At 41.1% G+C, this 13,931-nt stretch overlaps 1 protein-coding gene across 3 annotated transcripts in view; it reads right to left on the bottom strand.

Moving 5' to 3' along the window:
- Positions 1-278: 278 nt before the first annotated feature.
- The window catches only part of EGFL6 (EGF like domain multiple 6), a 62,460-nt gene continuing 48,807 nt past the window's right edge, over positions 279-13,931 (bottom strand). For all 3 annotated transcript variants that reach the window (XM_054007665.1, XM_054007649.1, XM_054007659.1), the window contains 4 exons: positions 8,769-8,849; positions 7,155-7,241; positions 3,982-4,247; positions 279-2,116 (listed from right to left, as the gene is read on the bottom strand). In XM_054007665.1, coding sequence (XP_053863640.1) covers positions 2,006-2,116; positions 3,982-4,247; positions 7,155-7,241; positions 8,769-8,849 — 545 coding nt within the window. In that variant the 3' untranslated portion in view covers positions 279-2,005. The remainder of the gene's footprint in view (positions 2,117-3,981; positions 4,248-7,154; positions 7,242-8,768; positions 8,850-13,931) is intronic.

Consider the following 13,931-nt stretch of genomic DNA (forward strand, 5'->3'; position numbering starts at 1 on the left):
TTTATAGGGAAATCAAACTTGAGAATACAGGACTCACATGTCACAAAGAAGGACAATATATAATAAGATACTAGTGTTCTGTCAGATAACTTAGATATCAGTGACAGATCATCTTTTTGTCTTTTTGTTTTTTGGGTTTTTTTTTGTGTAACATTTGACATTCCTTTTTCATGTAAGTATAAACTTTTAAAGATGAACGTAGATATTTATAAATTAGAGGAAATACACGAGGATTATTTCCAGCAGCAATATCTGTGACTCAGAAACCAACACAAGTGTACTTTTCACATATTTTATTAGCAATGAATACACACATAAAATACATGATTTCACTTGGAAACTTGTTTCCATCCATTTAAGGAAAAGACTGCTTCCCTCTGTCCTTACTGTAGAGCAGATTTTAGATCTACATATTAAAATGTAAGAAATTTGCACAGGCTAACAAAATCAGATATTCTTTCCTCCATGCTCATGTTAATTGCCATCAATTTAGTGGCAAATAAGTATGTGAATGGAGGAGAAAATGGATGTCAGATTTTCTAGATATGTAAACTACAGACTTCACATTTTTATGCTGTGAACCCACCAAAAATATTACTTCACTTGAAAAATACATTGTGCCTGATTTCTTCACTGCCTTGCACCTTTGTATAGTCATTTATAGCAGTGAAAAGTGAGTACAATGTGGTTGTAAAAATCAGAATAGTACAGTGTGATTGGGTGGACTTGGCCCAGAGGCCCCCTGCTGGAGGCCTCAGGGTCCTGTCACACCCATCCCAGGAAAGGAGCAGTGGAAGAGGTCCTCCAAGTGGGCTAGAGTGGCTGCAGAGGGAAGCAGCCAATCAGAGAGGCTGCAGGGAGCAGCTAATGAGGGCCATATAAAAAGGAGCTTCAGTGCCAGAGAAAGGCAGTTCCTTGCTGTAGCCAGAGGAGTTCAAATGGTGCTCCGAGCTGGCTAAAGGGAACTGCAGTATCACAGACAGCTCACTGATGGTAGGGACCAGGGGAGCAAGGAAGAACTCCTGGCTGGCTGCTGGGTCTGAACTTAGAAGACCCCTGAGCTAAGGCATCGGTAAAGGCTGGGGCTGCAGGGAAGTGGCCCAGGGAACTGAAAGCAATTAATTAAAAGGACCGAGTGGTGTGTGGCTGGGAACTGGAGTAGTGGGTGGGCCTGGATCCCCCCCTTAGGCCACTAGGTGAAGTGGCTTACAACTGGACAGCAATAAGCCCCCAGAAGGAGATCTGAAAAGCTAAGAGGCCCAGCAGGAGAGTTGGAGCCAGAACAGATCAAGAGGGTGAAACCATTGCCTCCAGGGAGGAAGCCCTGGGGGTACGGCCCAATATCAGGGCTGGGACTATTTAAAAAAAAACTGTGGACAAAGACCAGACCAGACCAGAAGGGGTGCCATGCCACTATATAGGGTTTGACACCCTTTTTACAGAGGTATAAATGACTGCACAAGAGGTAACAGTGAAGAATCAGGACAATTGAATCTCCTAAAAACACTTAAAACATAAATATTACAGTTTGAGATAAAATGTTATATTGTTAATAATCACTGTTAGTAATCACACTTGAGGCACTTAGGGAAGAAAAGTTGTTCTCGGGTCACGTAAATGTCATTAGAGGTAATAAAGTTCTCTTAAATACTGCTTTGTGCTCCTTTGGAGTGAACAAAGTGGAATATAAGACATAAGGACATAATTAAAAAGGAATTTCATGTAAACAAAGCATACATACTGTAGAAAAGCAAGACAAATAGCGCTATGCATTATAAACCCTTACCTTGAATTATAGAATAAAGTAGTGCTAGACCCAAAGCAAGTATTAGCATATCTGATAGAAAAATGTGTGCTTAAAAGGATTTTGCACACTTTGTGCATGTCAGTTTGCATTATTGCATTAAAATTCAAGACATTTTCCAGATTTATTTCCATCTGTCATGATGTAACAAAATACAGTACTAGTAAGGCAAATATTAATATAGGAATAGAAATAACAAGCTCAGATATCCATTACCAAGTGATCTTTAGGGCACAAGCCTGAAACCAAAGTTACAGTGTCCACTCCAATTTCTCCAGTTTTGCCCTTCCCACGTTCTGATTCAAAAATGATCTGACATAAGAAAGGAAAAGCATTAATTAAGAGGAGGTAGCAAATGTGAAGATTTAACCACTGTTAAAGAGGAAACAAAGTTATTTAACTAGATTGAGATGCTGTATCAACTGAAAGTTGTATTCTTATCACTATCCAGGAAGATTTATCTACTTAAATCCTTGATCTTTTTATAACTCTTATAATATCTGAACTAGAGCTAGATTGATTGTCCTCTATGCTAATCTACAATAATAAATTGATTCTCATAATGGAATTTACTATTGTTATAGTACAAACAAAATGCTGTCTCTCTCAAAAAACTAAGAATACATTATAATAAAGTAACAAATATATATGTTGCTGATATGTGATGTTTGTGTGTATTCCTTTCTTTGGGGACATTACAATTGTCAGTTTGCCCTCTATTTGTATGTTTGGTTATTGAGTGCAATATTTATTTTAGATATTTCTTTGTGCTTATCTACACTGTATTTAGGCCCAGATCCTCAAAATATATTTAGGCTCCTAGCTTCTACTGAAATAGTTCCATTGAAATCAATTGAAGTTAAAAGCCTAAATATCATTCAGGATCTGGGTCTTAGTATTTTAGGGCCTGACAGTGCACAAGGGCCTTAAAGTGGCCACGGATGAAATGTATGTCCTCATTAAAGCCCTTTACACTTCCAAAGCTGTGTAAAGGGACTTTGACCTAAATGAGAATCTGACCATGAAGTGTCAAGAGAAAACCTTAATTATACCCGTTGCAATTCTTGGAGCAGGTTCTGGCCCCTGCTTGGCTTAACTGGCTACCTGTGGATTCTCCTTTTTTTTTTTCTTTTCTTTTTTTAAATAAGGGAATCCCAAGGTGGTGGGGGCTGGCAAAATAGTTTTACACCATCCATCTCCTGTCCATATTGGGACTGGCATGTATTCTGGTGATCCACAGCTGCCAGAATAACACCTTGGAGATATGGGGTTTGGGCTGCTCTAACTAATTCCCAGGACCATCCCGTTGCCTCACCAGCTCCAGGAACTAGGAGTTGCAAAGGAGGGATAAACTGACCTTTAAAGTCACATCCCCTCCAGTCTGGCACAGAACACCGCTTATATGGACAGAGAATCTGGCCCCTAGTATATTTGTGTCATATGGAGGAAGCAAGTCTGTGTGTATGCAATATCAGGAGTGGAGGTACCACCACATGTATCATGAACTTAACTAAAGGAGACAAAACTAGTAAGCATGTCAACACACACTGGATACAGGCTCTGGACAAACACTGAGGATTGCTACTGCGTTAGATAGCTTTCCCCTCCCCCCTTCCCTGATTAAAGGGCATTCATGCAAACACCCAAAACCCAGGGTATCTGATGATGAGGATCATTCTGCACACACGATCAAATTATCAGGAAATGTTGCAAGCAGGACCCTTCACCACCTATGCCATAGTTCAATCTTTAAAAGTAGTTGTGGTGGAGATAACAAATCATAATCTCTCAGTGCACATATTTATACCTTTTTTTGCACTGAGACATAAATCAGAGGCCACAACTAGTTGTGATCATTAAAGATCTGATGGAACTTTCACAAAAGGATAAGGTTCTTATTCTTAATATCCTGAGCAACTCAGGTAATTAAATTCTCTCTAGTTAAATTGCACATGAAAACAAAGTTTCAAGAGAATATTATTCCTTTCTTTTGTCTCCTAGAAATTATTTGGTAGTGTTGCTAGCATAAAATGGCTCCCATTTTCTAACTTGGGGATGGCTTTTATAGTTGGTAATTGGTATACCTACAAAACGGTCTATAGGATGCTTAAAAATCAGTGAGGATGAAATGTAAGCTATTGTGTTAGTTATTGTAATTGGTTTCTGTCTTTACTTACATTCTTAGTAGTCTCTGCTCCCTGAAGCATTTCTATTTTTCCAGTCCTCCACCTTTCATCTTTTCCTCTGCTCTGCTCCCAGGCAGGAGCACTTATGTGGCTGCCCAGGAATACTCTGAGTTTCCCCACCCTGTCTCCAGCAAGGCGATAACTGAAAATCAAACAGTAGCTCCTCTTCGGCTTGAGGTCAGTCAGAAGAAGTTTCAGACGGCCAACGTTCTTTTTGTGCCCCACAAAGGCTGGAACTGCCATATAATATCCATCACCTTGTGAGGGGAAGAAACAGACATCTTTATACGTTCTGTTGCGTTTTGTGAAATATTTTTCTTAGTAAATTGAATAACAGTTTGCCAAGACAATAATAAGTGCAAGTTTCATCACTTAAATAACTAAAATCTAGCCTACAAAAAACAGCATAAAATATACTAAGTAGGGAACAATCCTGCACTGCTAGAAGGATGGATTAGATAGCCTAATCTTTTGTCTATACGTACGCCAATTCTTTGAACAAACTTGCATTTTGTTTTCTTATATGTTTCAAGGGAAATAAAGACTCAGCACAGCAGTTAATCTCGCTCTGTTTTGTAAACAGTCTGAAACATCCAAAATTTGTTTTGAGTGACACTACATATTCTCTTTCTTAACATTATTGATTATATTTATTATGGTAATACCTAGAATCAAACAACATTGGAATTTGATTGTGCTAACCACTGTATAGACAGAGTAATTAACAGTCCCTGTCCCAAAATGCTTACAATCTAAATAGATGAGACAGACAAAAAATAGGAAAAAGGGATCGAACACAGGAGCAAAGCAAATAGAGTGATTGATTGGGAGCAAACATCATATTAATTCCATTGTTTTGGGATGAGGTGTTCCTGCGAGGGAATTTGTAGATGGAAAGGCACAGGAAGGGAGAAGGGTGAGGGGGAAAGAGGAAGGGAAGGAAGGAAGGAAGAGGATATGAAGGCCAAGTGGAGAGAGGCTGAGGTGAAGAGACTGTGAGGGGGAGCACAGGAGATAGCTGGACCAAATGGCCAATCAGTCCAAGGAAGAGAATGTCCAGAGTGAAAATTGTGGTGTGTGACAGGGAATTAAACCCCCGAGATGGCTTGGGTCAGCTGACATGGGCTCACGAGGCTTGGGCTGAAAGGCTGTAAAACTGCCATGTAGACATTTGGGCTCTGGCTGGAGCCTGAGCTCAGGGACCGGTGAGAGGGGAGGGTCCCAGAGCCTGGGTTCTAGCCTGAGTCCAAACAGCTACGTAGCAATTTTACAGCCCCCAGCCTGAGTGCCCAAGTCATCTGACCCAAGTCAGTCGTGGCTGTGGCATGGGTCTTTTATTTCAGAGTAGACATAGCCAAAGTGGCCTTCCCTGCGCCTTTAAGAGCCAAGAGGCCCTGGGGCTAGCCAGCCATGCACAATTAGCCTTATCCTGAGTTGGGTGTAGGGCTTAAAAAGGGAGGAAGCCGAGCAGGCAGGGACTGGCTGTGGAAGTGAACAGTTGAGCTTGGTTGTGGCTGAAGAGCCAAGCCACAGGACAGGAGCTAATTCCTGTGGTGGGCCCAGAACAAGGGAACAGGATCCAGGGAGGCAGTCCTGGGCCCAGTGTTCAGAAGGAACAGGGAGCTGAGGAGGAGCCCAAAAGGGATGAGAGGCTCAAGCCTAGAGAGCGGTGAAAGATGTTGGGTTATGTTTAATCTTGTTTGGAGTTTTGGAGTTCTACGGAGGGGCCGTGGGACAAGCCCTGGGACCTACTGCTCTGCAAAAGGAGAGTGAAATTCTGTTTGATTTGGAAGGGCTTTGCTGTCAGACCAGGGAAGCCAGGCAAAGGGACTTTGAAGAGGCCAGTTGAGAGAAGCCAGCCTGGGGCCTATCCAGTTACAGCTGCACTTGCATACCCTAGAAGGGGACTGACCTGACCGGAGGGCTGGTCACAGAAGCCCCAGACAGAGACAGGCCATTGTGAGAGAGAAGAGGCGACCAACAGGCAGAGCCACCAAGGGGAAAGCCCAGCAACGCCATAATCTAGCCATATGCACTGGCAAGCAAGACCTTTCTGTGTCCGTGGGGTTTGCTCTGGGGCAGGACCCTATAACATGGAGCAATAGGACAGCAACAGTGTGAGCTGGTCCCTGTTGCGATACCTTCTGCAATATTTTTTGTATCTTAACAAGAATATATCTAATCACTTTAGGTAATGTCTTCAGCCATGCTTTTTGTTATCTGAATACAAGAACAGTAATCACATGTAGCACTCACAGAATGTTTTGTGATGTTTTACCAGGGTCTGGAATAATATTTGTTATACATTATATGGTTTTGAATAGTACCTTACCATCATCTCTCTGTCAGGAGTGGAATACCTGTACTCTTGGCTATCTTAACTTGTAGTGTTTGGCAATTCTGAACTGTTACCACAGTCACTTGTCTTCAATATACATGACTATAAACTTGAAATTAAGGGGAGATGTGTGGTTAAGTTCCTAGCTGTCTGTCGAAAGTCTCAACTGACATCTCTAATACCTTGTCTCTCTTACTACTTTATTTAAAGTCAGTTGTGCTGAAATAGGTTGTGGAGCATCCATTGCCCCCAAAATAGATTAAAACAACTTCCCACCCATCCAAAAAACCCTCTTCTATTTTTTTAAAATATTTTTTACATTTCCCCCCTCCCCCCAAACCTAAAACACTGATTGGAATTCCAACACCTGATTACAGCCAGTTTCTTATTTTTGGATTAGAAAGTCATAGGCGTCAACTCCATGGGTGCTCCGGGGCTGGAGCACCAATGGGGAAAAAATAGTGGGTGCTCAGCATCTACCAGCCACCTGCCGATCAGCTGTTTGGTTGGCCCTGCTGAGCAGCTCCTCTCCTTTTCCCCCCGTGCCCCCTGCCCACCGCCAGTCAGCTCTTCAGCAGTGGGCGGGAGGCACAGGAGCAGGGCGTGCTGAGGTGAAGGAGCGGGGTCAGAAAGGGGCGGGTACTTAGGGGAGGGGTGAAGTGGGGGCAAGAAGAGGCAGCGCAAAGGTGGGGCCTTGGGGGAAGAGACAGAATGGGGGTGGGGACTTGGGGCAGAGCAGGAATGGAGCACCCCTGAGGAAAGCTGAAAGTTGGTGCATGTGTAGAAACTATAAATTTATCTTAGCAACAATATATATTTTAAATACCATTATCTCGATCAGCAGGATTCCAGTCAAAATCATCGTCAGTATCTTGTTTCCAGTTACAAATCCCTTGACTGAAGCTGCAATCAACTGAAAAATTTGAAAAACATAATTTGAGGAAAAAGAGAAAAAAGGCAATCCCCTATATTATGATGTGACTCTGTTATGAAGTTATGTTTGAACAGTTAATAATAAAATTATCCCAAATCTGCATTCAAATAGCATTGACCTAGATTAAACCCGATAAAGGTATAGCATTGAGATCAATGAAGCAATTCCTACCTTAACTCTTAATATCATCTGCGGTGTTTAGTTACTGCAAGAGTCTCCCACCAGCACATGATTTCATGCTGTTTTTTGTTCACAGGTGGCCTGCTGGTTTCCTAGTGCAGTTTAAAGTGTTAGTTTTGAGCTGGAAAGCCTTGAATGACCTGGGACCTGCCATTTTGAGAAACTACCTCTCTCGTTATAGGATACTGCTGCAGTTTTGATCAGCTCCTTCAATTTAAAAGAGAGCCATGACATCCTCTGTGAGGGGCCCTTGAGTTTGTAACTCATTCCCCATGCACCACTTGGTTTGAAACAGCATTAATCTATTGACTTTTAGGGCATACCAAAACGACCATATTGTTTTTCACAACATAGACTTTCTAATTCTGTTTATCTAATTTGTACAAATTAGAAGAAATGAAATAAAAACTGCACTGTACAGTGCAGTAAACAAGCACAATGGGCCAGATTCAGAATGGTGTATCAGCCATTCCTCTGAGTTTACTAGCTTTTGTGGCTTTAAACCAAACCATTCCAATTCTTTTAATGTACTTTATTATGGGGCTGAGAGAGAGGATTCAGAAGACATTATCTCTGGTGCCTATCATTACTGTAAATGCCCATTTTCACATGATTACAGCTTTCTGGAAAAAAATATTATTCTTTGGGCTGAAATGTCTCATGCTTGTTCTCAGACAAAAAGTATGGTGGGTTTTTGTTTGTTATTTTTAAGATTTGGTAAAATGTCACTGGGTCATTTTTTACTCAAATCCTACCCTTGAAAGACACTCAAACTTCAGCTAGCCCCAAATTCTCATCCCACTGCCCAGCCTAAGTAACTGTGTTGAGTGCTCAATAGCTCCACAGGAGACCTTTCCCCCAGCTACACAGCATGGCCTGTGGCAGCACTGAGTATGTAGTTGCCCCCCTGCAACTCCTCTAGCCCACCACATGGGTTTGGGCTTTCTCCACACCTCTCAGCTTCAGGCCCTTAAATATCTTCAACTTCCTGATGTTCCCAGTGTGCCCCACATCATGTTTGTAATTGATAGTTGGTTTCACTTTCCTCAGGAGTGCTGAACAGGTGAAAATCAGGTGGTCAAATCACACATGATCAGTTTACTACATGTACACAGTGGGTCCTGTTGACCCTTGGTCCCTCCCATCTTTTTCTATGTTCTGCCTACTGCAAAGTTGCAGTGCCATGCATTATAAGTCCCAGCAACTACTGGTGTTCTTTGCAGCCACAAGCTTGGTTTGAAACAGGAGAGGTAGGGTTAAAAAGGGTGCCATGAAAACACACACTGCAAAAGAAAATCAATATTGTAGCAAAGAATAATAATTTACCTTCCTGCTCTGGTTTTGATACTGGAACTTTTCTCTGTGCCAGGACAGAACCAAAGGCAGCTGCTTCTTTAACCTTAGGAACTAATAAAAAAAAACTTGTCAGTGCCAAATAATTTACAGGGAGCAGAGAATTAAACTGTTTCAGCATATCAGTTACCATCATATAGGTTTCATGATATAATATGTTTACCAGCAACACTACCAAACCCACACACCTAGCCACCAGTTATATACCAACTTTAAACTTTAAAAAAAAAAAACACAAACTTTTAATGTTGACCAAGCTATCAAATGAAATGCATTTAAACTGCAAATGACCACCACCTTATATTTTACCCTGGAGCTGAAAGAGCAACAGAGTCAAGTATCCATGAACATTTTTTTGACGTAATAATCAGACCCCTCTTGCCGCAATGTTTAGCCCCGTGATTAAAGCACATAAGCTGTGGGATACAGCAAAGTCAATGACATCATGATTTGGCAGCAAACTGAAAACAGTAGCCATAGAAAACTCAAGATGTTAAAAATTTCACAAAAGCCATAAAACATTGTAGGCTCAGTTGTGCTTTGAATGTGCAGCCCTGCATTACGGTCAGTGGCAAGTGCACTGCCAGAGTAGGAGCGCTAGGAGGCATTGTATCTACAGAGACACCACCTGTTAGAAGATACAGTGCATGCTCCCTTCCAAACCTGGCTGGCTCCGCTGGCTAGTGCAGAGGGAAGGGAGGGCCATACCCCTGCCTTCTTTGTGATGTCTGGAATCAATGAGCAGGTTTACTGCAGCATTGGAGATAGGCATGTGTTCTCTGTTATCCATATCAGTGTTGTTCCATACACTGTCCAACAGGGGGTGCTCAAACAAGTCACGGTGCTTTCCTCAGCATCAGCCCAAGAGATGGAGCCAAATTCCCTTCAACCTGCATGATCTACACCGCTCTGGGGAACTGGAAAATAGATTGTTTTCAACTGATTGTCAGCCTGATGTACCGTAAGTATTTTTGATAATTTGAGATACAGTCTGTTGTTGTTTTGCACTATTTTAAGTGATTACTAGAAAAGGAACAGTGCTATTGTAGAAGACAGGTGGCATGGAGCTCTCTACATAGAAACAGTACAACTACTCACAAATGGCATGATAGAGAATTCAGCTTCCAGTAATGGAGGATATAATAATGCATAGATGATAACATTAAGAGCTTGAATGTACAACTTTAAGTGGAAAAAACCTTGAATTATTGCTTATTAACAGTGTTGGCTGGACAGTTCTCTAGGCAGGAGTCCACTAGTCATCCACAGAACACATGCAGCGTAGTGAGGAGAATTTCAGGTTTCCTTCACACTGCCAGATAACAGGAGGTACAGAAATTATAAAATCGCTTATCTGTGCCTCAGGATTATATTGTTCACCTACATTGTAATGTTTTAAAAACTATTTCTTTCCCACGCATAAACATGACATATACACCTCTGACCCGATATAACACGAATTCGGATATAACACGATAAAGCAGTGCTCCGGGGGGACGGGGCTGCGCGCTCCGGCAGATCAAAGCAAGTTCAATATAACGTGGTTTCATCTATAACGCGGTAAGATTTTTTGGCTCCCGAGAACAGCGTTATATCGGGGTAGAGGTGTAGTTTAGATCCAAGTATGTACCACTAATCTAGAGCCTGTTTCACCAAAACACTTAAGCATGTACTTGAGTCCTACTGAAATCAAGATAAACCACCTGCTTAAATGAATGGAGCCCCTAGTGCCTTAACCATCTTCTGAATCTCTCTCTTACTGCCAAAATGACAAAAAGATTTTCCTGTACCTAAGTCTGCTTGAGGTTTGTGACAGCTGTTACTAAAAGAACCAATCCCACAATCCTGTGCACCCATCAGAAAACACACACACATACAAATAGGCCCTAAAGGCAGTTATAGAGGTGCTGAACTGAGCAGAGAGGAGAGACCTTCGAAATGTTATGTGAACTTTGACGGATTGCTAAGAGCTTGTCTTCTCTTGCTGCACTTGCAGCCTTCACCTCACCAAGATCATTGCTTAAATCACTTGGATAATGATCTTACCTCAAGCTAAGACTAATATATATATATATTCTGTTTCTTTACTTAGGAACAAGTACATAGAGACTGGGTTTAAGGCCTGCAAAAACATTTTACTATCATTCCACACATCTGGGCCCACCGTTAGCAAAAGGAGCTGAGACTCTAAGAACGCTTGCCAAACTGAAAAAGCAACTTCAGTATGACCTGCTCTGGGAAGAGAAAAGTGATTTTACTAAAGACAGGAGCTACCAGAATGATTTGTTTATTGAATACAGTACGCCTTCACTTGGGAGACATACATGCAAGTTTCAGAGTAGCAGCCGTGTTAGTCTGTATCCGCAAAAAGAACAGGAGTACTTGTGGCACCTTAGAGACTAACAAATTTATTAGAGCATAAGCTTTCGTGGACTACAGCCCACTTCTTCGGATGAATATAGAGTGGAATAAATATTGAGGAGATATATATACACACATACAGAGAGCATAAACAGGTGGGAGTTGTCTTACCAACTCTGAGAGGCCAATTAAGTAAGAGAAAAAAAAAACTTTTGAAGTGATAATCAAGATACTGGGCTATCTTGATTATCACTTCAAAAGGTTTTCTTTTTTCTCTTACTTAATTGGCCTCTCAGAGTTGGTAAGACAACTCCCACCTGTTTATGCTCTCTGTATGTGTATATATATATATCTCCTCAATATTTATTCCACTCTATATGCATCTGAAGAAGTGGGCTGTAGTCCACGAAAGCTTACGGTATACATGCAAGTGTATGCAAAGTGTGCTGCAAATGCTCCAAGTGAAGAACTGTCTTGTAAATACAGTATAACAAGGAGGCAAACTTTGTCTCTGAGCCTATTTTTTGTTTTCGGTGTCAAGTGTTACACTCAGGCTCTCATTCTCCAACTATCAGGTGCCTTCAGGGAATTACAAAAAAGTTTGTGACCTTCAGACATATTAGAGCATGTAAAAAGGAGAAGGACAAAAAGCTGCTTGCAAAACTTTTATACAAATACAAAAGTTCTGCTGACTTACACAGCTATGGTTATGTCAGGAGAATTTATCCTCTAGCCTGTCAGGGTAGGTAGCTATCTCTGGAACCAGAAGAGAAACTGTCATGTTCTGCATATGCCCAAATAAAGGCACATTCATTCATGCCCAGCATGTCCGTTGCTTTTCAGAGTCTTTGCAGACCTCAGGTTAGGTGTTCAATGTTGTTATTGTCCATGACATTTTTTTAAATGCAGCACCAATCTTATGTAAGGCCCCTGTTCTAGCAGGACACCATGGCATTTCACAGATGACAGTATTAGTACATGAAGTACATGAGTTAAGGAGAATTGTGATTTCTGCACAATGGAACAAACGATCAGCATCACTAAGACTTAGGCTAGGTAGAGAATTGTATTTGATCAAAAATAGTAGGAATGATATAATGCAACACTGGAACAACTCAGGAAAACTGCATTCATGGAAACACATTTTTAGCAACTGTTTCAGATAGTAAGAAAACAGTGCAGCCAAAAAAGGGAGATCAAACATTCTGCCATTATAAAAAGGCTTGTACAAAGTGCCACCAAGGGAATTTAGGAATACGGTATGTGGTCAAGCAAATATCAAAAGTCCATCTGAAGAAAATGCTGGGGTTCAGTGCTTAGTGGCAGTGTTGCATATTATAGCGCAAAAGATGCAGGTTTGAGAGCCATCTCGTAAGCCATTCCTTGAGGCAGTGGATTTCTGAGTAGCTGTGTCAGTGGAGGTGACAGGATGGCCCTCTAGAGTGTTGGTGATCACGTTAGCTCACTTTGAGCACATCCTTCATTCCTGTTCCAGCAGGGCCTTGGCACAAACCTTAGAGGCAGCTTGGCTAGACACTGAAGGGTCAATGATCTAAAGATGACAAAAGCAGTGGGGAATTTTCAGGACCCCATCTGGAAAAGCATAGGTTGGACCAAGCTACAGCATGAAAAAGCCAAAAGTAAAAATAAAAAAAGAAATAGATAAAATGAGGTAGTTCGCTAGAATGTGATATGGAATCGGTGGAACAGTATTTTATAGAATGCTGTACAGAAACAGTACGGACAAGTGAGTCATTACAGAGCAAAAGGCACTCATCCAAAACAAAGATAAGTTTTCCTTTACCTGCACTTGGTTTCACCTCTTTGCATAAGCAACGACTATACATAAACTTATTTGTAGTACATTTTGTACTCACAGAAGTGTCATTTTGTTTTAAAAATAGGATTTGGTTTATAATTTGAAGGTAGTTCTCTATTTTTCCTCCAGTAATGCCTATGTTATCCTTAAAGTTTTAGTCTCCACCCGCCTCTGCACACACACATAAATATGATTATATTTCTTATATCTCATCTATGGTATCACAATGACCTCTTAATGAGGCAGCCATCCTGGAAGAACAACTGCATGGCAGAACAGAAGCACTGCCATTTATTTAAGGGAATTTGTAAGGAATGTAGTTTCTTTTATTTATTATTAGTAGTACTATCATAACACATAGGCGCCCCAGTCATGGACCAGGACCCCATTGTACAAGGCTCTGTACAAACACAGAACAAAAAGGTGGTCTCTGCCCCAGGGGTTTTTCCTGGCTGTTACAGCTGTTTGTGCCTTTTCAGGGAATGGTGAAAGCATTCTGAACAGGTAAGCAAATCAGTAGTTGATCGTATCTCAGTGTTGGGGTTAGTGTAATTATAAAGTGAACATACAAATCTTTCATCTTGTGAAGCAAATAAATATGTATATTAGTTGTAATTACACACATTTCTAAATAGTCTGACACTATAATACAGGAACCTCTTACAAAACAGAACCGTCACCTACTCTCTTCTGTTTGGGTCATATAACAGCTTCAGACAACACAGTCATTGGCACAATTTTTCTTGCAATTTTCTCCATGAAGCATTTTAAAACAGTAAAAAGCCTTGCAAAAATAAAATAATAAAATTAAGTTCAGCTGCCTGAATCTACAAAGTCGCCTAGAACATGTTTTAGAAACTCTAGAAAACCTTGAAGAACTGCATCCATATTGTATCACTATGTAAAAGAAATACACTCCATCTAGAGTTGCCAACCGTCTAATCGTACAAACCCAA

This window comes from Malaclemys terrapin, chromosome 1 (assembly GCF_027887155.1).
Source record: "Malaclemys terrapin pileata isolate rMalTer1 chromosome 1, rMalTer1.hap1, whole genome shotgun sequence".
NCBI classification, from domain to species: domain Eukaryota; kingdom Metazoa; phylum Chordata; order Testudines; family Emydidae; genus Malaclemys; species Malaclemys terrapin.